Source organism: Melanotaenia boesemani, chromosome 23, assembly GCF_017639745.1.
Source record: "Melanotaenia boesemani isolate fMelBoe1 chromosome 23, fMelBoe1.pri, whole genome shotgun sequence".
Taxonomy (NCBI): domain Eukaryota; kingdom Metazoa; phylum Chordata; class Actinopteri; order Atheriniformes; family Melanotaeniidae; genus Melanotaenia; species Melanotaenia boesemani.
Window position 1 is genome coordinate 22,198,817 of NC_055704.1, and position 26,213 is coordinate 22,225,029.

General features: G+C 38.4%; 1 protein-coding gene across 1 annotated transcript; it reads right to left on the reverse strand.

Moving 5' to 3' along the window:
- Positions 1 to 607: 607 nt before the first annotated feature.
- st8sia1 (ST8 alpha-N-acetyl-neuraminide alpha-2,8-sialyltransferase 1) lies at positions 608 to 21,083 on the reverse strand. Its single transcript, XM_041977922.1, has 5 exons — positions 20,301 to 21,083; positions 19,434 to 19,578; positions 12,558 to 12,667; positions 7,387 to 7,479; positions 608 to 6,997 (listed from the first exon to the last, which is right to left on the reverse strand). The coding sequence occupies exons 1-5, from the start codon at positions 20,477 to 20,479 to the stop codon at positions 6,517 to 6,519; spliced, it is 1,008 nt and encodes a 335-aa protein (XP_041833856.1). The 5' UTR covers positions 20,480 to 21,083; the 3' UTR covers positions 608 to 6,516.
- Positions 21,084 to 26,213: the final 5,130 nt, after the last annotated feature.

Here is a 26,213-nt window from a genome sequence, read left to right on the forward strand (position 1 = left end):
AATACTTGTGCAACCACACAAAAGAAATAATATGACAGAGCAAGCAATTTGTGACAATTTCAAAGGTTTCTAAGATAAAAAAGTAAGCTTTACTTGTTGTGCTCAACTGATCTGGACTTGTCCTCCTCACTATGACCATGGTATGAGCATGTTAGAAAGCAATATACAGTACAGCGCTACTCTAATATCAATACAATCATGAAAGAACCCACACATTTTAAGAATGATTTTATTGTTTTATATATCTATATATATATATATATATATATATATATATATATATATATATATGGATTCCTGTTTTTGATTTGTACATCAATATGGTTGTTCCCATTGCCTTTTTTCCTTATTTCTCCTTCACATTTAAATCTAGGTGGCACATACAACTGGTTTAGGCCTTCTTTAAACACATCTTCTGGTTTATTTTTAAATGCTCAGGCAGGGTTGTTCACATCCAGTAACTTTTTTCTTTCATATATCTGTATCAAATACAGTTGCTGAAGGCAAATAATGTACACTTGCATGTTTAAATTAAAAAGCAACACATTAAATACTTAAATATGTATAGCTGAGGCCTCTAAACTGACTCATAAAATTTGGGTCAAACCATATTTACATGTGATTTATTGTTTGTCTAACTTCATTTACTGCAGCACCATGACAAAAATTTACCAGGTTATTACCATGTTAGTCAGAGGATTAGTTAATACAAGACAATTCACAGTATGCTTGATTATTAACTGCTGGGACATTTGAGACATTTTAATATTTAAAGCTACCATGAGCAATTTGACACTATCATGAGATGCGACAAGGTTACAGAATTAATAGCTTGACACATTCTGTACAAAGAGGCAGGTTTCATTCTGAATTGCAATCTTTCCATGACCAGACTTGGTTGCCCCGAACCCACATGCTGTAGCTTGATATATGTAAGCAGTTGGCTTGAGACAGGAAAAACCAGACAATGCTACAGTTGTCTTGACATCCTCATGCTGATTTCTCCTTTTCCACTTTCAACTTTCACAAACTTCATGCTGGAAGCTTTAAAGGAATTTTTTGATGTTTTAAAAATCACATGTACGTGTTCACGATCATAGCCTAAATGTAAAACCTAATGTCTACATGGGTTTGTTAGACATAGACATAGTTAGACTTTTTCTTTTCAGATCAAATTTAAATGTAGTTCAACTGCTTGGTAAAGTTGTCTTTTCTACATATTTTAAGGACAGACTATGACCTATTATTGTAGCTTAGCCTAGCATTAAAAACTGGCAGGATTGCTGAAGCATATGAGACAGTCTCCTCCTCATGCTACTGATTTAACTGTTAGTATTTAACGTGCCAGTATAAAACATTCCTCTACTGTCTTTGTGTACACGACAAGACTCCTATGCAGATCTGTTGGAGGCAGAGCCGAAGCAGAGACGAAGGTGGATGAAGCTCCAAATTGTCTTTATTATTCTTTCCAAGTCCACCATTTTTCACAAAGTTAACAAGTTATGCTTTAATGTAAATGCATAAAAAGCAGAAATCAAATAGGCATATTTAAGTCAGTCTTATTGTAATTTTTTTAAGACAGTTATATACCATGGTTCTAATATTTGTGTTTGTGCAAACAAATGAACCTAAAAATGGTCTTTACCAACACAGATTTTAACTCACAATACTGGCCAAAAATTCAGCCTACCTTCATTTCACCCATTGGTTTGTGGGTTCGTGTCTGGCAGCCTTTGGCTGCAGCTGCTTTGCTCTTTTGAAACCAGAAATTTAAGGTAGTTGTGGGTCCGTCTGGAAGCCAATGGGAGGCTGAGATGAATACTGTCTGAAACCGCAGATTGAGTTCCTAGTAAAGTCATTGTTTTCTTTGCAGTCAGAATCCTTCCCTGCTGGCTATCATATAAAATGCAGACTTTAGACTCTACTGTGCAAATTTTTCAAGCTTCATTCAGTCTGTTTTTACATGTTAGGAAAAGAAGTGTGCCTGCTTTGCTCTGACAAGTAACTGAGGAATACTGAGTGGCAGGGATCTTAAGACACAACTAGAGCTATGATTTCTTTTGTTTAACAGACATTAATGCTAATCCTTGTTAACTAGCTAATAGTAAATAAAGGTTTAAGAGCATTCAACAAAACTCAATCAGTTCCTCAGGGTCATATATTGACTGTGTGTGGCCACTACATGCAAGGGGAAAAAGGCAAAGGTATCATAATTTAAGGCTTCTAGCACTGCAATTATGAAGTTGTTCTAAAGCACAAAATGTTAGTCATGTCTGTTAGTAATTTAACTGTTTCTATTTACACTGGGGACAAAATCTGTGACAGTAAAGTTAAAAAACATTGTTTATACACTACCTGCATTGTAATTGCTGCTGATATTGTTCATTAGTGTCCTGCAGCAACCTGTCAGTAATAGGTTGAGTTATCTTCAATCACTAACGTGATAGAAAGCTGTGCAGGATGCAGAATAGCACACCTGGTTTCTATTTGGACTTGAGCACACTGAAATAAAATCTGTATTTTTTTTCTTTTAAACTAAAGGTCTAAAACTAATTGGTAATTTTGCCAACAGACCAAAATTTACTTTACACATCCACTTCACTTTCCACAAGAAATCTCAGCTTTACAGTGCTTCTTTTGACTTGCTCTGATCACTCAGACAGCATGGAACGGGAGTAAAAACATAGTTAAAATAGATTTTTAAAACTCTAACAAAAGTACATACACATTTAAAAATCTTCATGCTTATTCAAAATTCACACTATCACATGTCATTCATTCACAATACTGGGTAGAAGACAACAAAAGGTGCAAATAAGACACATGACAACAAAAAGTTGAGTGAGTAGCAAGACATATTGGTTGAATTGCTCATTAAGTAAATTTCCCAGTCTTTTCCCAGCAACATGTGTATTTGGACTGGGCGTATTTTCAATTCTGTGACATAACTTGGTGTAACTCACATTGAGATTAATTTTACATAATGACATGGCTTATTAATATATCACATATTGTCCAACACAGATGATGAGGTAATCCACTTGACTGAATCTATTCACTTTAAAACAGAAATTTATTTCCCACATATCTGGCTATTAAAGCTTTATGGGGCAACTTTGTACTCTTCAGTTCCATTTGCACAGATCTTGGAAAATAAATTAATAAAACAGCATGTGAACAGCTAGAAATCCATTCAGTATCAGAAACATAGCAGATTTTTACGTGAACAGTTTTCATCTAAAGTCTGGGCAGAGTGTGTGTCTGTGGACCGGATACTGTTAAGGGCCCTTTTTGTTTGCAGATAAAATGAAAATGTTCCAGCTTGATAAATAATGTTGATGTTTGGCCTTTATTTAAGTTCAGAAGATAACTTTGCAATAATATGATTCCTCTGCTGATTTTATGATTCTTTTCAGCTCTAGACAGCAAAGTTCTGTTCCAATACAACTAATTGTCCTCATTTGTTAACAGACCTCCAATTGACACTTTTTAGACTACGATCTGAAGGAAATGCATACAAAATTGTGGCTTTATTATTAAATTTTTTAATTTTTTTATGATTTATTTTGTCCTGAAAGATCCATGCTTCTTTTGTTTGCCCTTTGCTACTTCTCATTACTTCTCCCTAGGTCACCGCCCGGCTGATGGTAAAGGAGCGGACCTCGTCTGTCTTGTTTGTTTATCATTCAGCTCATGTTGAGGAGGAAGAAACATGCAGGATGTTGGCATGAAACGGTGGCACGTTTTAATTAGATAGCCTTTTGTTTGCATTTATTTTATGACATTATTTTCAATATTAGTTGAGGTTTGCAGGCACCACAGCTGTGAAATCTGCTGGTGAAATACAGCCAGATGGATTAGATTCACATCTGAGAGTGAAATAGCAAGATGAAACGTGTGTTTGTTACAACCAACATAATCTAAACAGTATACAGCAAAGGTTATTGTGGAATTTCTCTAATATGACTGCATCAACAATTTCCAAGTTTGGGATCTACAGGTCCCACTCTTCTGTTGTAGTAGTGTTTCTCTTTGATGTGCAATAAGTAAAGAAGAGCCATCAGGTTCCAAAAGGCCCGTTAGATAGTCGTTTAGTTTTTCCAGTCACTTTCCTTCAAGTCTCACCTTGTACTTGGGTGTTTTATTCATCTATGTACCTAAACGTGAAATGACCTAACACTTTGCTAAATGTCATGAAAGTCTGATTTAAAGATGCAAACAAACTAAAGTGCATGAACGTACAGAACCAGAAAATAAACCACATGGAAAAACCAAATGCTGATAAAACATTTGTATTATGTTTGGCCTTACTAAAATGGATTTCTATTTAGATCATATTGTTTTCATGAGTGCTGCTAGCATGCTGATTCCCCACAACAAAGGTGAAGAGTACAAAGTTAGCATTGCCCATTGAGCCACAATAGTCACATTAATGGGAAATCTAAGTTTAAATAACCCAGAATTCTACTTTAACATATGTGAAAGGCACTGGAGCTCTTTCAGTTAAACAAAGTGGATAAATACATAAAGCACTAACATATTAACATGTTTCATACTTTGAATTTATCCCACAATTTCCACTGGGTCCGTGTACGTCTCGTTCTGGCTGTGCCGTGGATTCGTTCCGACCTCCGCAGTGGGTCAAATCACACTGGGAGCGTGTCAAACGCTGAAGTGCAGCCCGCCTAGCTGGGTCCGCAAGATCACAAAACCACAAGAGATAAACGTCTCGACGTCCATGATGAAAAAAAAACAAAACAAAACAAAACACTGAGACACTGTGACCGATTAATGATGTAATGTTTACATAGTTCAGGGAGCGCAAATCTGCAAGGGAGGTTTTATTTGAAATTTACCAACCACTGACTAAAATGGCCGCGAATAGCTGCGGAGGCCGTGGCGCACACGCACCCGGTGGGAATTGGCCTTAAGGATTGCGGTACAATCCATGCAGTTCCCATGCAGAGCCATCTTTATGGAATGATGACATTTCTCACTCTCAAACAGCATTTCTAAGAAAGAACATCTTCAAATAATTTGTTGATTCCCATCAGCAAGGCTTACAAGTACAAAAACAAAAAACAACAACAAAAAAAAACATTGTCGGTTATCTTTTCTTCTGCATGAGAAAGTTATTTTCCCCTTGTGCAAACAAACAGTGAATAAAAACAGAACACACAATAGTAAATGGAGTGCAGGACAGAGGCTCAGTTATTACTGTGTTCTGATGCAAAGAAATATCAATAACTGCACAGAAAAAAAGAAAATCCTAAATAAAGGGTCCAGAACCTAATAAAAAAAAGTGATTGAAATGCCACTTTGTGGCATGGAGTCCTCTCAGTCTGTCACTACTCCTCTTTCTATCAGTATCTCTTCATTTCAGAGCACAAGAAGCACAAGCATGGCGCAGACTGTATCAAAGAGACCACTGTTCTCTTGGCTTGGCACTTGACAACTATAGTACAGTTACAATGAGATGACTTCCCGCAAGCTCTCTAAAGAAGTGGGTTAGGGTGTGTTTTAAACTAAGAAACTAAATCATGTGCTCCGGTTTTAGTCGATGAGGAGAGTTGATTAAAAAGTGAGGTACCTCTGTGCAGCAAGTGTTCATCTCTAATTCTTTTGTCCAACAAAGCTTCCTCCCTTGGCGATGAACCGAAAACAGAATTCACATTAAGCCTGAACAACAATCACATTTGGCAAACAAAAAACAAACAAAACATATAGACACTGGAGTGTACTCGTTTTCCCTTTCAGTAAAGGGTTAAAATGCAACTTGGCTAAACATTCTAAGAGATGTAGTTCTTAAGACTCCATTTGTAATGGCTCCTGCTTTGAGCTAAAGCTCTGTTTGGCATCACAAAGAATGCCCATCAAGCGCTGGGTTGAAAGAAAATAAAAGCGGGGAAAGATCTTTTCATATGCATACCGGCCATCTTTCACTCATTCTGCCCCCTGCAATTCTTTTTTTTTTCCTCTCTCTCCATTAAATCCTGCTTCTGTTCAACCAGCTAGATACTAGGACACCATTATCTCGCCTTTGTTCCTCACATTTGACAGTCTTTCAGTGCATTTTATTATTCCCCCTCAGTCCTCCGTTCCCTCTGTCTCTGTTTGACAAAGCCCCAGAGGGGGAGTTTGGTCCAGCGGCTCCATATGTCTGCCAGATATGGTATCCATCCCCCACACCCTTACACAGCTGACGTTTTCTGTAAAAATACATACGGTACATGCACACTCGGTATCAAGATTTATGGCAAGTTTTGGGAATGTATGAATACATTATGTTATGTGTGTGTGCATGTCTGCATGTACTGAGGTTTTCTGTGGAGGACATTCGTAAGACTACAAGGAATTAACTTAAGAGAACAGTAGAAAAGTGTGTGGACAAAGATGAATCCTCAGAGGAAAAAATGTGCATTATTTCATGCTGCTTCACCACCCAAATGTCTTTATGTGAATCCTGTAACCTACTAAATATTAGCAAACCATTCTCATATCACTGCTTGAGGTGTTTTAACTCCCTCCATTATGAGGGGGGCATTGCCCCACCCTCATGCGAAGTGTGCCGCTTTTGTGCAGGTGCCAAAGCTGGACAAACTCCTCGGGCATGGCGTGGAACCATTTATATGGCAGGATGTTGTCATAGTAATGGTGGCTGACGGGCTGCTTGTCCAGGCCGTCGGAGAACGGCCAGAAGCCGTAGGCTGTCACTTCGTCACACAGCCCCAGCGCTAAGCTGACCAGGAAGAGTCCTGTGGAGAGGCGTTTGGCGTGCACGCCACGGGATTTCCAGAATTTGCCCACCATGCGCAGGAACTCTGGGTTGGCAAAGAGCATGGTGAGGCTGGAGTTAGTATCTGCAAGTGCATAATAAGCCCGCAGTGAAGGGTCAGTGCCAGGTTTCATGGAAAATGCTGGCATGTAGATGTAGCTCGAGCCATAGACCTTCACACTGTCCACAAAAGCTTTTCTCGACCACAGCAGGTTCTGAAATCTGAATGACAAAGCAGGTGAAGAAAAGTGAGTTAATTTAAATATTGTGCAGCAGCAAAATTTAACAAGATTTTACTTTGGAGTCAATCATGCACTGATACAAGGTCTGTAGACTCCTCTGAAGAGTTCACTGCTTTAGTTTCTTCTATGTGGCAAATGTGTTACTTGACTGGTTGCTAAAAAGATTGTTAGGATGATTGTCAAAGGAAATTAAGATTTCACGTGAAATGAATCAAAAGCCTGTGGGAACTTTTAGGACTAATTCCATAACATAATCCTATAGATTTTTCTGCCTGACAATGCTTGGATGCCCAGTACTTCATGCACTTTTGTGGTACAATATAAGTTGTGTCCATGTGGACTTGTTCTATTTAAGAGTAAATATGAGACCTTTTCTCTATGATGCTGGGGTTGGCAGTGACCAGATGTGTCCTGGTTCCTACATCCTCCACATATTCCTTTGAGAGCGGTGGAAGGTTACACCTAAAAGAACAAAAGATACATGATATGTGCAGTATAAGCATAATTTCACATACACATGCATTCAGAAGTTGACCATCGAAGTCAGCGGCAACTTCTCTGTTGGCCTAGATAGCTACAATAAATTTAATTTAAACATTTGCATGTTTAATAAAGTTAAGTTCATTCAATCTGTTGATGGCATTTTGATGAATTCAACTGCTTTGGGTACAAAAATCTTCCCTAAGGCCTTCAGAAGCTCATCTGAATGCTCGATGCTACGAATAGAAACGGAGACAATAACATCAAATATCCTAGTTTTTAAATAATCATAATTTTGAAATTTGTTTTATCAGGCATATTCTTTGACAAATCAAAGCCTTCAAGCTGTCTTGCTGCTTAGGCTGGTGATTTGGCTGAGCAAAGAAGCTAGCAAATTACAGAGCATTAGTTCTGTGGATTGTTTTTGCTTTTACTTTGAACACACACAAGCTGAAGAAAGAGAAGGAGTGGATATTCATGCAGATATATTGGCTAAGCTTCTTTACACTTCTCAATATGAGGAAAGGTCAACTAGCGGCTAGAAGCTAGCCCTGTGTCAGAAAGGATTTGTGTGTATTCCACACAATCTGTCAACAAGTGACACCAAAGATGCTATTTATTATACCTCCATCATCATATCTCCTCACTTCCCTCACAACATTGAGACTTAGCTACTTCTAGCAAAGATATTATAAAGGAATTTAAATAAATTCATATCAGCTTCATTTGTTTGGCATCTATTTGTGACAACGCTCTCTAAAAAATACAACACTATTTAATGTAATCCCGTCATAATCAAATTAAATCATATTTATTATATATTTTACATTAGATCAATTCATAATAGTTCATATATAGTAAGTTCATTAAAAAATGGATTGCATTTATTCTTCCCTTTAAATACCCTGGAGACAAATTAATGGCTACTTTAAAATTGAGAAAAAAAAAAAGATATTGGATAACATTATATTGAGTCATGCAACATTAAGCGCAGAGGGTTTAGCGATGATGCAGAGTCTGTGGCAACTTCTCTTGAAAGGTTTCTATCAATCTTGTAGTCATCGCAAAGAGTGCAAAGTGATGGCTAGAATGGCTGGCATCTCTTCAATTCTGTGTGGTAGAGTGCCACACTGGGAATGTTTTTAAGCTTTGCAAGCAGGTCAAAGGTAATACTCACAATAATTATATATATGCAAATTAGAGAATTTAATATGTGCCAGACTCGGTCACTCAATGGCAAAAACAGGGCTCAGAGCTACTTTGATTGACACCTGTTTCAAGCTTTCACTCTTCTGTAGGCATCCTTCCTATTTTTTCTGAACATGAACATGATCCCCGTCATGTTTGCTGCTCTGCTGGGCCTCCAGTCCCTCATCTAGCTCATCTGCTCCACCTGTGGCACCCCTGATTATCACACTACCTGCACCTTTGCTCTGCCCTACTTAAACCCTCTCTTGTTCATGCTTCCCTGCCAGATGGTCATTTACCTTCCTTGTGAGATATCCTGCAGTAAATCCTCGTCTTGTTCTAGATCTCTGTTGCTGACCTTGCTACCACGGCTGGATTCCCCGTTGCCTGATCCCTGCCGGACTTTCCTGATCTCTGCCTAGCCCCACTTCCTGAACCTGGTTGCTGTGCCTGCCGTCAGCCTGCTCCCTTCCTGCCTCTACTCTTCCAGCACCAAATAAACTGTTCAAACTCATCACCATGTGTGGGCTGAATTTCCGGGTCATCCTGAGACGATCATTACAATCCCAAAATTTAACTTATGGTGACCCATTGGCTACTCTTTGGATGCCATCTATAAAAAAGGGCTTTGATTAATTTTGCTTTTCCTGGATGCTTGAGTCACTGCAGAAGAATGACACATAAACAGGGTCTCACACCAGATGCTTTTTTAATCCATCTGATGAAATGAGAAAGTTTATTTGACGATTAAATCTTCCATGAAATCATAAAACATGTGTTCAGTGTTTTAATATGATCTATCCTGCGCAATATTATTACGCAATTGTTAGTAGTTTAGTAGATTTTCTTAATTGTATTTTGGAGTCTTGTAAAACAAAAATGTAATTTTTCTTTTCTTGGGTGATATATGGTGATAATGTGGTTTGCCTGATCAGGTCACTAGAGATGACCAATCAGAGGAGACTATTTGAAAAGTGAGCAGGCCTCTCTGGCTGTGTTCACAGGAAATCCAAAAAAAAACAAAATTAACATGGCAACTTTAAGGCATATTTGCAAGCAGATATGTGTCATCACAACTAGCCTGGAAGCTAAGTCCCATCGGCACTTAATTCTATGTTTCCTTAGATATGTTTTGCATCCATCATAGCATCATAGTTCTAACTATTTCTGAGTCAGGGACAACCTTCTCTTTTTCACCTCCTGAAAATGAGAATATGTTGAGAAAGTATCTTGTGATTGGTCGAATTTCTAAATGGGCAGGCAAAGGGCTAAGGGTTCCTTGTGAATGCAGACTGCTGGTGTGGAAAATATAGAGATTAGAGCCAGTTAGATCCAGAATATGAAGGTGAAGGACATGACAGAGTCTCTGTTTGGTAAATACTGTATGTTAAATTCCTGCAGTTGTGCAACATTATGGATTATGTCAGTCTCATAGCATATTTCTATGTATATTTTTGTCAACAGGTTCAGAATTTAGAGGTTTGGTAAAATGTAAACTGAGGCAGAAAACACCTGCTTTTAAGATTTTGAAAGCCAGTGCTGCATACACACTCCTCAGTTACCACCGAAAGCTAAGAAGCTAATAGCTTTTGTTTGTAGAGTGTCTAAACTGCTTGGGGATTGGTAAATGCAAACTATAGCTGCTTGTGTGAGAAACTCCATGTTTCTGAGCAGTTGTAGTAGCTACAAACTGATACTTTGTCCAGTTAACAAGTGTATCAATACAGAATACTTTTGGCCTCCATAAGTCTGTTCCCAGATACCAAAAATGTTTGGCCCAACTATGGACCACAGCTGCAGTTTGGTTTGCCTTGACCTAATGGTGTTGACTCCATGGAAGTATGGCTGCCAAAACTTTACCGCATGACCACCATGTGTGGTCTACAAGGAAAATGCTGTAATCTACAGTATATCCAGCCCTGCTCCTCATATTTGGGCCACTTCTGGCCCACACAACACTGGCTATAATCCACGGCCAATTAAAAAAAATGACAGTTGGACCACATGCGGCCTGTACAACACATACCAGGTTGGTAACTGAGCCATAAGAGCCAAAAGTAAGTTAGGCCCAAACTTGTCTGAGATCTGGGTTTACACAGCCTAAATTGCTTATTAGCATGAAATGATAGGCAAGAACAGAGTGTGGGAAGAGGATGGCGTTCACACTGGTTCATGGTTGCTGTCGGTCACTTGGACCTGTCCAGCTAACGTCCAGTATCTTCTAGAATGGGAAATCTGGCAACTATGATGTTATAGAAGCCATGTTGCTAAATAAAAAAAATTGTGATGAAGCATTTGAGACAACAGGATAAACCAAGTTCCTCTTGCATTTTTATTTTAGCAATAGCTTTTATTTAAGGCGATAATACAGATAAGACAGAAAACATGGCAAAATGTGTCTTGGGCCCTTTGACCAAAAGTGATGGACATTTAAATTGCAGGTGCACATTCTCTGAGAACCTGAAACCGTTTGTTTTATTGTGGTGTCACATGCTATAACATTTAACAGGAGCTTTGGCAAACCAGTCGGGTCCAAGTTTATTTAAGTGAAAATGTTTCTGGTAACTACTCCTGCTGTGCTTCCACTGAACCTGGAGAATACAGATCGCTGAATTAGCCTTCCATATAAAATGAAATTACTATCATTCTGAATTTCTAGGTGCTTATCATGGTCCTTTATAATAAGTCAACATTCATACTTAAAGGGGACATATAATGTACAAATACAAAAAAAAATCTGCTCTTGAATGCATACATTTTGTGATATATACCCTCTGGCAGGAGGGTCAGCAGGTCCATCAGTCAGCCTCATTAACAAAGACAGAGGAAAACGCTGATTCTGGTTTTGAATGTCTAAAAGTCACTAACAACTCAAAAATTCCAAAACAGTATGCACAAAACAGGAACATGGCATTTATTTTTTATTTTCAGTGGCAAAAAAAAACTCCCCTAGCCCAGAGTAAAAATGTTTGCCCCCACTCTTACTTTATCTCCACCCATCTTCGCATTCAAATTATGTTGCAATAGCTATACTTCAGAACTAGGAAGTCAAGTTTATCTTGACTTGCCTTTTTCTTCGCTATTATTAGCAAATTCTTATCAGTAGTTGTAAAGTTGCCTTAATTTAAGTAAGACGGGAGTTAATAAATCTTTATCAGGACTTGGTTTAATGTTTTATATCCTGACATGGATATCAAACTTTGAAAAGCTGGAAATACAGATTTCACTGTCAATGCACAACTCCTCTGCCATTACTGAGACAAAACATGGTGCTAAATGTTAAAAAAGAAACATGCTTCAAGCTTTATTGTGTACAGTTAGTGCACAATTTATATTTGCATGGTGGCTATAAGCTGGTGGACATCTTAGGATGCACCCTACAGGACAAAAGGGGGGCGGTGGAGTAGAATTTCTCCCTCCACATCCTAAAAACCAGCTGAAATGAAAAGAACTGTTAGTTTGAAGTTTTAAAAAAGGAAGAGTTGCAATGTCTCTGTTGATATTTAACTAAAGTATATTATAATCACTTCATTAAGACCTTAAGAAATCAGGTTCATTTGTGAAAAAAAGGACATAAAATGTTTCCTTTTAATGCAATTTTCTTCACAAGCTCTGTATCTTTAACATATTCCCAGTGCTCCATCAGATGGTTTTAGCCTGCTCATTGCATCTTCCTCTCTTCCTATTTAGCTTTTTCACTTGTTGCCTCAAATAATTTTGTAAACTCTTTCTTTGACTCTTAGCTACAGTCAACCTCATTATCGTTATAATAGGCTTCTCCTTTGGGTACAGCTGATTCATCTTTGGAGGATCTGCAAAGGCGTTACCCCCAGGCATGCATTCACAGACCCCCACCAGTGTCCGCCTCTCACCTCATAACAAAGTCGGCCTGGTCGATGTTCTGTCCACACTTGCTGTGTCTGAGGATACCACCGTTCCCCACCACTGCACACTTCTTCAGGGGCAGTTGCAGAGGGTTGTCCTAGATTGGAGACAAGCATGCAGCATTGTTAGCACAAAGTGCCTGCACATAGATGACTCAAATGGGCTGCACAGATACCCAGAAACAAGGATTCACTTAGACTTGAACTAGATTCTAACACTGAAGCCTGTGTCATCTAAGGTTTAGTGCTAATTTTATTCCACAGCCTGAGGTGCTGACAGAAAAACCAGCAAGGAGCTATGAAGCAAGAAGGTTTCCAAAAGTAAGCCGGGGTCATACAACTCATGAATCAGACTCTTTTTCTGGCTTATCCTCCTGAAACAAAGACTGTATTATGTGTGGTGACTTTATCTAACAAGCAGACACAGTATAACAATATTTACATTGACTCCACACATGTAAACAATCCAAATTGTCAGTTTCCCCCTTGCTGAGAGCAATTAAGTAAATGTATACGTTGAGTTAAACATGCCCACGATATTTGTCATGCAACAACTGTCAAAGATGGAAACATACGTTTTCTAAAATTAGGTAGTTTCTTTTCCTTAAATTATAATCAAATTTTGTGACTTGGAAAATGTATTTTCTAAAGTTCTCAGATAGTGTTTGATAGTAATTATAAGCACTTCGTTACACTATAGAAAATGAGGTTTGATTAACAAGTTATTGAAATGTGCAAACTGAAAATGGTTTGACAGTAATAAATTATCATTAAACTTAAGTAAAACTAAATTCATGTTATTTAGTAATAGCAACATGAACACACAAGTACAGATACGAGTAGACGGAGTGGACATTGAAAGATTACAAATAAACTAGAAGTCAAATATAAAACATGTACAAAGCAAACTGTCAAAAAGTATCTCTGTTCCAAGAAACGTGAAACACAGGCTGGACCACAAATCACTCCACATTCTCTACTGCTGACTGATTTTACCATATTTACATGACTGTGCAAAAGTTTGGGGGCAATACTTATAACTGTACAATATAACCACTATCCATAGTAGAGAAAAGAGCTATAAGAATAATTCATAATGCTGGTTACAGAGATCACACAAATTCACTGTTCATAAAATCTGAAATATTAATATTTACAGATCTGGTTCATTTTCAAACAGCTTAGATCACGTACAAAGCCACACACAATCTACTTCCTGGAAATATTCAAATATTGTTTTTTTAACAGAGATGGGGTTGTAATCTGAGGGGAGAACTTAATTTAAAACATCAGTGTTCATTAACATTAAATAAATGTGGACTGAGGTTGTGGAACAGGTTGGGGGTGGAGCTCAAGCGGTGTCCAAGCGTGATCCAGTTTAAAAGGTGGTACAAATACATGACAAAGGACAAAGGGTTTTAACAGACAATGTCCTAATAAATAATTCATGTAGGGTATTTTTTGCTTAAATTATTTATTTTCTAATTTTTGTAAATACCTTTATGTAAATATGTGTGTTTCTGAAAGATTGGGGTAGGTGTAAATAAGTTTATGCTTCAGCATACTCCATTTCATACAAGCTGGGTTTATATATTACTGTTTGTTGTATTGTTTTCATTTAGTTATGTATATATTTATTTATTTTTTGTCCTGTTTTTGTTTCTTTTCAGTTTACTCTTTTGTGTTACTTGCACATGTTCGAAATAAAAAGCAGAGAGAAAGAAAGAAAAGAGAAGGCAGATGGTCACCTACCTAATTTTGATCCACTAGAGGTTTGTTCCTGTTAAACATGTTTTTTTTTCCCTTTCTATCGTCATTTTGTGCATGCATGGGATGTGGGATTGAATCAAGGAGAAGATTTGATGCGCTCCATTAGTTTCCTTAGCAAGAAAACCTTTTATGAATTTGAGTTAACACATTTATAATACATTTGGCTCATTTAGGTTATAATAGATTTTACTGAATCAGAATAACTGAATTGAAGTGGGCCTACACTGTATTATACTATTTAATTCAAGTTTGAGATGTGACATAGCACGCATCCACAGCAAATACACAATGCAGCACAATCATATTAAGACTAACTTGATTAAAAAAATCCCACACCCATTAAAAGCAGCCAACTCAAGTGAGATAAAAGGTTGTGACTGACTCAGCCTTAGTAATGTTATTAGAAAAAGAATAAAGACAAGACACACCCTGTCAGAGCAAATGTAACACATAAGCTCTCAGATTCATCATGGCTTAAAGCATCTCAACCACCGTTTTATCATCATCAACCATGATGTTATGAATGTTTTAATCTGAACTGATATGACATACTTAATAACTATGTCTCTGCATGTCTTTGTTGGTTTTATTGTCTTTAAACCCTATTTTCTCTTCATAAGATAGCAGCGATGTGTAATCTCTTCTATTATAAAAAGCAGATTGCAACTTTAAGTTATAAAAAAAAATAATTCACAGAATTGTGTACTGTATGTTAAGGAGGTTTTTATTTCTACCAGCGAAAATGGCAGAAGTTAATTTTTGTCCTTTACTTTCAAATAGTCCAACCAATAAACTGATATATATAATAATATTTTAAAATTGAACTTGCATTTCATACATTTCTTTACTTCAAGGATTGGTACTTTTCCTTTACTCTAAAGGCAACCACTGCAAGGGCTCGTAAATATGCATACACATATGGATGGAGCAGCATTTTGTCTGTCCTCTGCATTCATTTTGTATGTATTTCTGTCTGTGTTTAGGGAGCTAGCGGATGTGTACCCAAACGCATCACACAGAGCAGTACCACTGGATATCGTGGGGGGCAGTGTTGTGCAGTATAGCTCATGTGGAACCAGTGAAAGACAGAAAGAAGAAAAGGCAGAAATCGTAAGGCTGTGCGAATGTCTCAGAATCTATAACGTTTCCTCGCCTGGGCGTAGGAACAACGCACTGTCACCATCACCATGTTAGCTATTGTCTGAAACTGATGTCTCCACTTGGACGTGATTGTTAAATTCTGCACTTCCCTACTAGTGGAAATGTTGCATAACAACCATGCCAATGCAAAGCACACATGTTGGCAGTGATGTCTGATAACGTTTGGAATGTAGATAAAATTTTACAACATAAAGTTAGCATAAATTAGCATTATTGACGTGAAGAACTAGTACTAATCAAGAAGCCTTCAGATTGGTCTCTTCACATTGTCAACATCTGAAGAAACAAAGGCGCCTACATTTCAAGCTGTTCCATATTCTAAGTGCTGCCCCATGTGGTGGAAGAACACTAAAACAGGTAGTCACGCTTTTGTAGGGGCTGTTGAAAAGCACAGAGGTCTAGCCCTCATAAATTTTATTAGCTTGCACACAATGGACAAAGAGAGAGTGATCAAAGTCAAGGTTTGTATTATCTGTTTGTGAACCCTGTGCCTAATAAAACTGTTAGAACTGACTGTGGCTGAACTGACCAGGTCTTCTTTCATAACCTGAATAATAATTACTGACAAACTACCAGCAGCCTTGATTATGAATCACAGCTTTATCATCGCTACAGAAGCCTTTTTTAGGACAAAATTAGAAAACTGTTGCAGAGGACACTGAAACACCACATTTTATGAGGCAAAGGCCAGAAATGTCCTCTCTCTTTACCTCGGCAGCATTTAAGTCTGAGGGATGGATTAAGCGAGACGGCGGAAACAATTGTGCTCATTATTCCCCTTGGAGTGCACACGCTTGAGAATACACAAACACACACACTTCTCTTTGCCTTAGGATCTCTTTTGGACCATGACAGAGGGGGCTGAGTCATAGAACAATATCCTGGACACAACTTATCAACAAAAAGGACAGGAAGTTTGGATAAAACTTAAGAGGGGACATTCAGAGAGAAGTTCAGACATCTATTGAACATTATTCATCCGGAACATTTCTCGGTATCTTTGACAGACTTGGTAAAGAGTAAGTCTCACAGTTTTTGTTTTTTAATATTGTTGAATACCAAAATATATCATCTTTAAAATGATAGAAAACTGAGAAAAGCTGCACGTCTCACATTTGAGGTGTTTGACTAAAAGATGTGCACAAAAAGCACAACCATCCGAGGATGGTGCTGCAGTTCAGTCCATTTATCTGTAAGTTTATTTGCTGTTTGAATCACAGTGTTAACCAGCAATTAACCATTGTTAGCACATTCCCTGGCAGATGCCCAGGCTCTGTAGATGCTGCCAGCTTGATGGTGCATGGCTGGTTTTCTTCATCCAGACCTAAAATCACAGCAGTGCTAGTTCACAAAGCAGGACCCTCAAACATGTCATGGCACAGTTTGTGCTTTTTATCTATTTTATTTAGGCTTTTTTTTCTGTTTTTATTTAATTTCTTTTAAAGTCTGTTTTTAATGCACCTGTTATTGCTTCTTGCACCCCGCTGTCATGCTTTTAATGTTTTATGTAAAGCACTTTGAATTGTCTTGTAAATGAAATGTGCTATACAAATAAATTTGCCTTGTCATATAACCACCGCTTATCTTTCTTCTGAGACACTCATAACCAGTCATAACACAAGTTTGTGTTGGCAGTTCTGTGGTGCTACTAAAAATAGACCATGCATGTCTTATATGCACACAAGTTGTATGGTAAAGCAACTGGATATTGCTGGCAAAGGGGCCTTGACAATGCATACTGCATGGACAAAACGGTATGCTAACATTTGCTCCAAGGCTGTTAACTTTCATGCTTTAAGTGTGAGACTCATGGACATGGCATTCATCACTCACACTGTGCATCGCTACTCGAATAAACTAACTTATCATTTATTTCATGGGATGCACATGTGGTTATTTACAAAGTAAAGGGAAAGCAGGCAGCGCCGTGCATCAGCGAGTTATTCAAATGGTATAAACACATTCCTCTGAACACCACTGTGCATTTCAATTATTTACCAAGCTGAATTTTCAAAAAAGCCAACCAGTGATGAACCTCAGTCATTTACTCCGCCAGCCAAGCCGAAGCCTCCAGGAGTGCTTTGTCAAGACAACTTCAAGATACTGTCCAGTTTATGCATCAAACCCAGTATATATGAAGATTACCACATCCTGAATCAATTCTGTAAATATTTCTTTATAGTTCCCTGGTAAAATATCAATTCCTGCAACCGCTGCTGTCATGGTAACCCGATGCTGCAACGTGTGCTATCAACGACAGATGATCTACAATGATGTTAAAACACTTGCCTGCCAATTTCAAGTCTTAAATCAAGCACTGATGCTGATTCTGCGGGTCAGGAAAAGGGATGTGCAGCCAACACTGGTTAAATGAATCCTTACAGATGAGTTCCAGGTTTCTCATTTCTAAAAACACAAGTTAATTTTTTCTCCCTCCTGATATAATTACACAGCTGCGTTATGGCTATAAGATGTTTAAATAATTAAAGCAGAAAAATAAATTAGCAGTCTGCCCCTTTTGAGAAAGTTAATTAAGGAACAAAGATTTTGCTGCAGACTTTTAAAATCTTACATCTCAGTTAAGATTTTTCTCCAGAAAATAACTAATACCTCCAAAGAAACCGGTTACTTTTCTAACAATAATTAAAAATTAACATGTATTAACAAAACTCTAAAACAAAAACAAAGAAAAACAATAAAACGGTGTTAATTCTACTATACATTAACAGTGTAGACTGAAATCCATAACACATTTCTTTTCTGTATACCTGCACCTCCCCCATCCTTTATTAACGAACATGCACAGCAAATGCCTGCAAATTAGGGTCAGATATTCATCACAGTCACCAACACGGATACCAGACTGCAGATATGCAGCCTCAGAGGCTTGATTCTGTCTCAATTAATATTGAGATCTGCTTCCCATGGAAACAAAAACCACGGCAACGGCTCTTTACCCCATGGTTTTGCATTTGATCCTGTTTCCAGGCACAAACACCCTCATCCAGATGCACCAGCACACACCCACACATGTACCGGAGGATGCACCTAAAATTAGACCTACAGTTCTTATCTGGGTACACATAACCATGGAAAGAGGCATGGATATACACACTGAGTCCATTTTTAAACCAGGTACATTCTCAACATTGGAAGGAGATGGGAATAACTTTGTACCTGTTTAAAGAGCGACTGAACACATCCTCGTGAACTGTAAACTAAAAAAAGATGCTCGAGCAAGAAGCCCCTACCTGTACCTCACCTGCTGCTCACTCACATCTTTTGTAAATCAAAGAACAGAGGATGGAGATGTTTTTCGTGTTGTTCTTGCCGATGCTTGCAGCATCTTGAGCAGCTCGATAGCTCACTTGGCAGGGCATCCGTCTCCCAGGTGGGAGACCCAAGGTCGAATCTTAACACGCAAAAAATAACCCCTTTCAGTTGGTACCTTAGGCAAGACCCTTAACGCTACTGCCTAACCACCTTCAGATGTAAGTTGCTTTGGAGAAAAGTGTCTGCTAAATGACTGCAGACAATTCTTTAAAATGTGACTTCCCTTAAACATTCCCCTTCCTCGGCAGGCTCCAAATCTTAATATTGACTCCTTTCATACTGAGAGCAGTGCACTCGTAATCCCATCTCTCTTAGAGGATGGCTGCCTGCTCTAGTTTACCCTCCTACCCACCACAATGGCTCACCACGGAAAGCTGTTTTAAGTACGCTCCTCACAAAAGAGTCATGTTGCGCTGAGTGGGAAAAGAAATCGTATTCCATCATCTGCACTTGGTTACTTCTCAAGAAGGCAGCTGCATGTTCTAAAGTTTTGTGCAAACTTGTTTTGCATGTGAGGCCAAAAACACACACACTGCCACTGCAACGCAAATGTGTATGTTTCAATCGTAATGAACATGAAATCCTGTTGTGTAGGTATACCTGGACAAAGAGGGGGTATGTGTCGTTGTTGACAGTGCGCGAGTGGTAAAACTCGCCATCGTACCACAGGACTTTGCCCATTGGTGAGTTCTCCTTGGTCACTGCAAACATCCTCTTCGGATTGCAGCATTCTGTCAGCATTTTCCTGTTCACAGAAAAAGAAGTCTGGTGTCAGGCGATCTCTGGCCTGTTTGATATAAATTAGGTTCAACATGACGACATTAATAATAAGAGAATTTTGTTTTAACAGGACAAAAACCAAAAGGTCAAATCATAGAGTGTTTATTTATGTGATGATTAATATCAAGCTGGAATTACTTGCATGTAAAACTGTCCTCAGCTTCATTATTGATTTATTTTTTAACTTGCAAAGTAGCAAAGCCCAGCTCAGGGTGAGCATCCTCCTGCAGGCCTGCATTGCTGCTCTGCAGGTGTCATTTTCTATGATTATCCTAATCGGCTTTGCTTCCGAGTATAACCACAACTGAATGTGGTTTAAATAAGACAGCCGTGGTGTAATTAACATGCTTTGATGATCTGGTTTGTGTTAAAGACACTGGCCCAAAATAAGGACATTGACCATTTATATGTTATATTCCTAAAAATATGCTTTAGGACATCTTCAAGGGTTGTGGATGTGTCAAACCTTTAATAATGTTAACCTATGAAACTTTTAAAAGCCTTTCCCGTTAATTGTTGGTTATAATCTCACTGTCATCCATATGTTTAGAGGCTTAGGGAACAAACAAAGGAGGTCACAACCCATAAGGACAATTCGCCAATGGCTCCCAACTGAGGGTGAAAATGGGATCAAGGAGGCCTCGCACTGGAAAATCAACAGACAGAAATCTGAGCCTAGAGTCGAACCTGTACAAATCGATGCCAGTCTGGTTCTTCTGCCACACATCCCCCTGTCTCAGCACCTCCTCCACAATTACTTTGTCGCGGGGGAGTCTATAATCGGGGAAAACGTAGATCCAGCAGAGCACCAGCACGCACAGAGCGGCCCACACCGACAGTTTGGCCCGGTAGCATCGCGCCAGCATCTTTCCTCCGTCTTGTCCTGTCGCACAGATCAAAACAACCGGCGCATGCACGTAGACACCGGTGTTGTATATCTCAATCTCGGTTCAAGGCTGTTTTGTTTTGTGCCAAATTCACGTCGCATTCCCCGTGTGAGGTGGAGAATGAATGGCGGGAAGGGGTCGAAGGTGGTCGGTTATCCGTTTGTTGCGTCCAAGCATCGGTCTGGAAATCCGGTTTTATGTTGAGGGGGGTTTGACAGGGAGAAGCGGAGGCGTCTGTCCCTGCAGCTGCTCGCGCTCGGTTGCGGGGCTGTGGTGCAGTGTGTCGAGCTCTGCAGGAATCCGCTGCTCTGCTCGCGGTGCATCACCACCATCGTTACAGCCTGCTTATTGTGAGGAATCATGCGGACTCCCACCAAGCCCGGTGCTCCGATACATCCCAGTCCAAAAAGGGCTGCCCGCGTGCCCCCAATTCCTTTCACCTGGATCCTTCTTCTCCAATGGCTCTCGTCGAGCCTCTGGTATCTAATTTAAAATCTATACCGATAAATGAACGGGACAAGCCCAAATTAGTGTCCCTCAGCCTTCCCCCTCTTTCTCCTGTCATCAACACCCCTCCACAGAGACAAAGTACTTCTTGTGCTGCTGAAGGCGCATGAAGTCAGCAAAGATTTCTCAGACCAGACAGGAAGTCGGCTTTCAGAACAAAAGAACACTGATCTCGCTCTTCTCCTCGCTTACAGCCTCTACACCCATCAGCTGTTCACCAGCTACAATCCAGACATTTGGAGAGTAGACCTAACTGACAGAGGTCTCAGGGGCCCCCCAAGAGCTTGAGGAGTCTCACAGAAAAGAGAAGAAAAGTGAAAAGCCATGCAAAAACAACTAAAATAAGACTAATCAAACATTAGCAATAAATTGTTAAATAAGAAGCAATGACAAAGAAATAAAAGTGATGCAAAGCAATCATGAAGAGATGAATATTTTTAGTTATCATATAGAAATTTGAGAATAACAGAAAAATAATATATGAATCATTTCTAAAATCCAACAAAAGAAAAAAATGGCCACAGAGTTGCAAATGATTGAAGACAAGATGAACAACTAGAGAAAGAGAGAGAGAGAGAAAAAAACAAAAACCATCTGGATGCCATCTGTGATTATTTTGTCTAAAGGAGTTTGTTTTATTTTGCCCGCATAATTGAATTAACTTTACTTTGTTGTAGTTAATAATAAATCTATTTATTTTATCTGCTTGTTATTTAATACATTAATACATCACGACTCTTGGGTGTGTTTCTCTCAGTGTCTATAATATATATATATATATATATATATATATATATATATATATATATATATATATATATATATATTTATAGGTAACACAATACAGACTTAGTGATATATAGCCTACATACTTTGAAACACACACTTTTACTAGAGAAACAGCTCAAATCCATTTCTATTCGAAGTATGACTGAAGCTGCTAGTATTTCTCCATGAAGCAGACCTGTTATCATTAAACGAAAGTGCTGTAAAATCTCAGGGTCGTTTAGTGTCATCCCCACTAGCATTTGCCAGATAACACTGAGTAACTGCTGAGTAAATAAAAAGAAGAGGAACTAAACGGCTCCTCCTCCGACTAAAAATTCAACTAAACAGTAACGTTTAATCATGTGTTTCTGTTTTCACTAAAAATAGACAAAACTAAAAATAAATAAATAAATAAATAAAAAATCACTAGTTTCTTTTCTTTCTTGTTAGACTTTGCATTATGGGTAGTTTAAACTTTTATCTTTCACACTCAACATAATTTTAACTTTTAATTTTCTTTTCCTGACCAACTTATCTGGTATGTGCAGTTTATGAAGTCCCTACTCTTTAAGTCGTGTTCCATTCCTGCAGACTTTTTTTTTGGTGCTACAGAACAAAGCCTTCCTCCGTCTGCTCCGTGTGACATGAGCTTCTACTGCCCCCTGCTGGACGTTTACTGCAACGTTGACAAAAGGATGTGAGATAATTGAGATGCTCTTGCTGCTACCACACCCTAACTCTGAATTGAATCCCTGCATCCTTAGCCAATTCTTCTTCAAATCATCTATTGTTTTCCTGCTTTTCTTTCTTTCTTTTGTTTTGTTTTTTGTTTACTTAGTAAAACAAGGCCTCACTGACCTCCTATGGACATACCACTGCCCATTCTTTATTTAGCTGCTTTATTCCAAATAAAATAAATCATTGTGGGTGTGTAAGCACCCAGTGCTTTCTCAACTGGATATGCATTGATACTTTCAGTATTGTCTTTCATGTGTTAGTAAGGGCACACACAGCCATTAGAACAGAAACACAGAAAATATAGAGCACTCACAAAGCTCCTAATCCCTTTCACAGCCAATATAAATATACTGCTGGCTTATCAAAGTAAGGTGTTGAGAAATGTGGGCTACTCGGGGCACTCGCTGCACCCTGCTGGGGATAGTCAAGGTTGGAGCAGCAGCCACAGGGATGTCATGGTAGGCTACTTGGCCTTAAATCATGTGTCAGCTGTTCTCTGTGGCCTGTGTGCAAACAGGGGTGTTAGTATGAGGGTCAGTAACAAACCCAAATTGTGTGTAGTGTTTACTTAAGCGCTGATTATAACAACAGTGTGCAATGCAGTGGAATATAAAATTTCTATTGAAAGCATGTGAAATAAAGAGGCTAAAGTAAAGTAACGTAAAATTGTCTTGAGGAAAAACAGTTATTTTTAATTTTTCCAGTAGTAAAAATATGTTTTTAATCTTTCTAAATAAACCTGTATGTACATAATAAAGATGATTATTTAATGTGATTAAATAAAACAAAAAAAACATGCAAATTAAGCCACAATTAGTATAAGAAAAAGTGTAAATTAATAGGAAATGTATACTTTAAAAAGGTAAACCATCATGACAGACCTCTTCAATAATGTAATTCATTGCAATTGTGAATAACAGCAAGAAGGTTCTGGTTTTAAGCCTGCTTATATTAAAACAACATTTGTTTGATTTATTAGATTAATTAGTGATTGGAAAGCCATGAGTGTAAGCCGATGCGCTCTTGGTAAGAATTATTTATCTTGAATATGAAAAACAAACAAAACAATCACTAAAATAAATTAAAAGCCATCAGATTGACTCGGTAAATAATGACATTAACAGCTTACATCATTACTTATACATTAAATTAAACCTGTTGAAGTCACTCTGTCAACATTGAGAATATTTAACACTGTGCCTGTTACGCTGACTGCATTATAAGTGTTTTCTTTCAATTATTTTTAAACCTGTTTGTAATTGTACATTTTTTTTTCCTCATTTCTGTCTCTGTCTTGATGTGTGCTGCACTGGAAACTTTTAGCAAACAATCGAACTCCAGCATGTGTAGTAGAGACAGACTGCTGTAGGTGAAATGATTAAATTCAATAATAATAATAATAATAATAATAATAAATAAAAAGGTCCCAGAGTTGTTTTGTATTACGTAAAAGTCCCATAAATACTGTGAGGGAGATTAAAGGGGCCAACTGTGGCAATGATGGATCCAAGTTTAAGAAATCTGACTTAATTTTTTCTAAAGTTTTATAACTTTCTAATTTCCCTGCTACTTGCGTTTGGTTAAGTTTAGGTGTCAAAATAGTTTGGAACTATGAAATGAAATAAAAATACTTTATTTGTCCACTGAAGGAATTATGTTGTACAGGAGTGATCTCTTGTACGTTTCTGTCTTGCGGCATAACTGAAGAAGCCTCTGACTGAACACATTCTGTTGTTTCCACCCTGTGTTAAGCAGTAAATGTAAAGAATTGTCCATCATGTTCAAAAGCTTGTGCACAGGGTTTAAAATACCCAGGGACTTTTGAGAGCACTTTGTTAATGGACATGCATCACAGCTTTGCAAATCATGTGCACGCACCTACATATCAGCGCATGGCAGCCTGGTTCTTTGAACAACCACAGAAAGCAGCAAATGAAGTGGTCGCTACTTGGGTGGCTCACAGCACTCAAACAAACAATTCTGCTGTTACTGAAAGAAACTAAATGCATCACCTGCGTCATTCATAAAATTTAATTTACCTATGACATGAAACACACAATGCTGAAAAATGAATGCTATTATTTTAATTAAAGAAACACAAAGAACCTTTTTGAAAATAAAACTAAATATAACCGGACAGTAGACTTTTTTAAAGCTTCCCCTTAGTAACTCAGGTGTGTTTTCATTGGAAATGATCTGTTTTCAGGAGAGTCAAGTTCCCCTTACCTCCCGCATAATCTGACCCCTGCTTGTCCAACATTCTTCATCATACAAATGAACAGTTATAAGTTCAGTATCTCGTGACATGTCCAGGATCACAATAGGTCAACCCTTTAACTTTCTGCTAACTTCGTCTTTATCTGCTCATACAGTCTTAAAGCAGCATAACAGACACACTAGAGTATGGGATATATTCCTGCAGCCATGTCTCAGTGAAACACATAATACTACATTCTCTGCATCCCTTCTGTGTCCTTGTTAGTGCAAAGAGTTAGTTTTACATTGTAAAGAGTAGGTAAGGCACCATCATGTCCTGTTTAACACTAAAGGTTGAACTTGGTCTTCTTGCGTGCAACACAGCCTGGATTTAAGTTGTAACATATCTAAAAGTCAACATTCCCTGAAGTTTACACATCATCCCCAAATGCTTCCTATTTAAAGCTGCATCAATAAAAAGTTCATAACAAGTAGCCCTCCCAATACCAAGGCCTTCCTATTTTTTCTTTTTGGGTGTCCGTGTCTGTGTAAAGACAGAGGGGAGTTAGGTTGCATCAGAAATAGCACTCCCACCTGCTGAGGATCACTGAAAAAAAAGAGACAGAACATTTGTTCTCCCCCACGTCTTTCCTGCTTTTATTGGTTCTCATTGCTCACTGAGGTAATGAGTCTGTATCGGCCACTGCATGTCTGCTGTAAAGAAGCATTGCGCATGTACATGCATGTGATGCAAAAGCCTACTGAGAATGTTTAGGTAAGGAAGTGTGCTATAACTTATGGTTATTTTTTTCACTACTTTAGAGTAGTGAGGGGAAAATTTCAACACCCTCCACTCATGTCTTCATCTGAAAATAGCAAGCTAACACTACAGTTTGCAGCTGTTTGATTCCTTTTTATAAACCTGAATCATGCTAAGACAGGCTGGACTTAGGGGGGAAAAAATTAGGTTTCTTCCTCCAAACAATTTTGGCCAACCTTTTATTACTAAAATAACATTTCACAGTCTTTCTCACTTTGATGCTCTTTTCATTTCAAATAACTTTCAAAAAACCCTAATTTATGAGACGGATTTCTAGACCAGGGACAGCGAGAAACCATAACTTCAGCATGCTCGTCTTGTAGCAGATACAATTTTGTGTTCATTCTCACTAGTGTCCCTAATCTCTGAGAAGCCCTGGCAGCTCTGGAGACCAAAGGTTCACTGCAGAACCTCATGTGGCTTCAGCGAAGACGTCCTTGCAGCTAATGCTCAGTTTACCAAAAACATCTTAGTGGGGGCATCAGCTTTATTCCAGTATGAGCTGCTGGAAATATTAGAAACTTGATACGTAAAGGTTAAGTGATTTGCAAGAAGTGTCAGAGCTCAGGTCAAGATTAGCCGTCATGCTTTGAAATCTTTAAAAAGTCATGGTAAAGAATTGTTGACAGCAGATGTAAATAGAAAACACACACAAGAGAACAAAGACGTTTGCAGTGGGGAGGA

Excerpts from the sequence above, each read along its gene's own strand:
- st8sia1 (XM_041977922.1), bottom strand. The coding sequence starts at position 20,479 with ATGCTGGCGCGATGCTACCGGGCCAAACTGTCGGTGTGGGCCGCTCTG. Across the intron at positions 19,579-20,300 it reads ACTGGCATCGATTTGTACAG|GAAAATGCTGACAGAATGCT; the intron begins GTTCGACTCTAG and ends TTCTGTGAACAG. Across the intron at positions 7,480-12,557 it reads CAGGCCGACTTTGTTATGAG|GTGTAACCTTCCACCGCTCT; the intron begins GTGAGAGGCGGA and ends TTGTTCTTTTAG.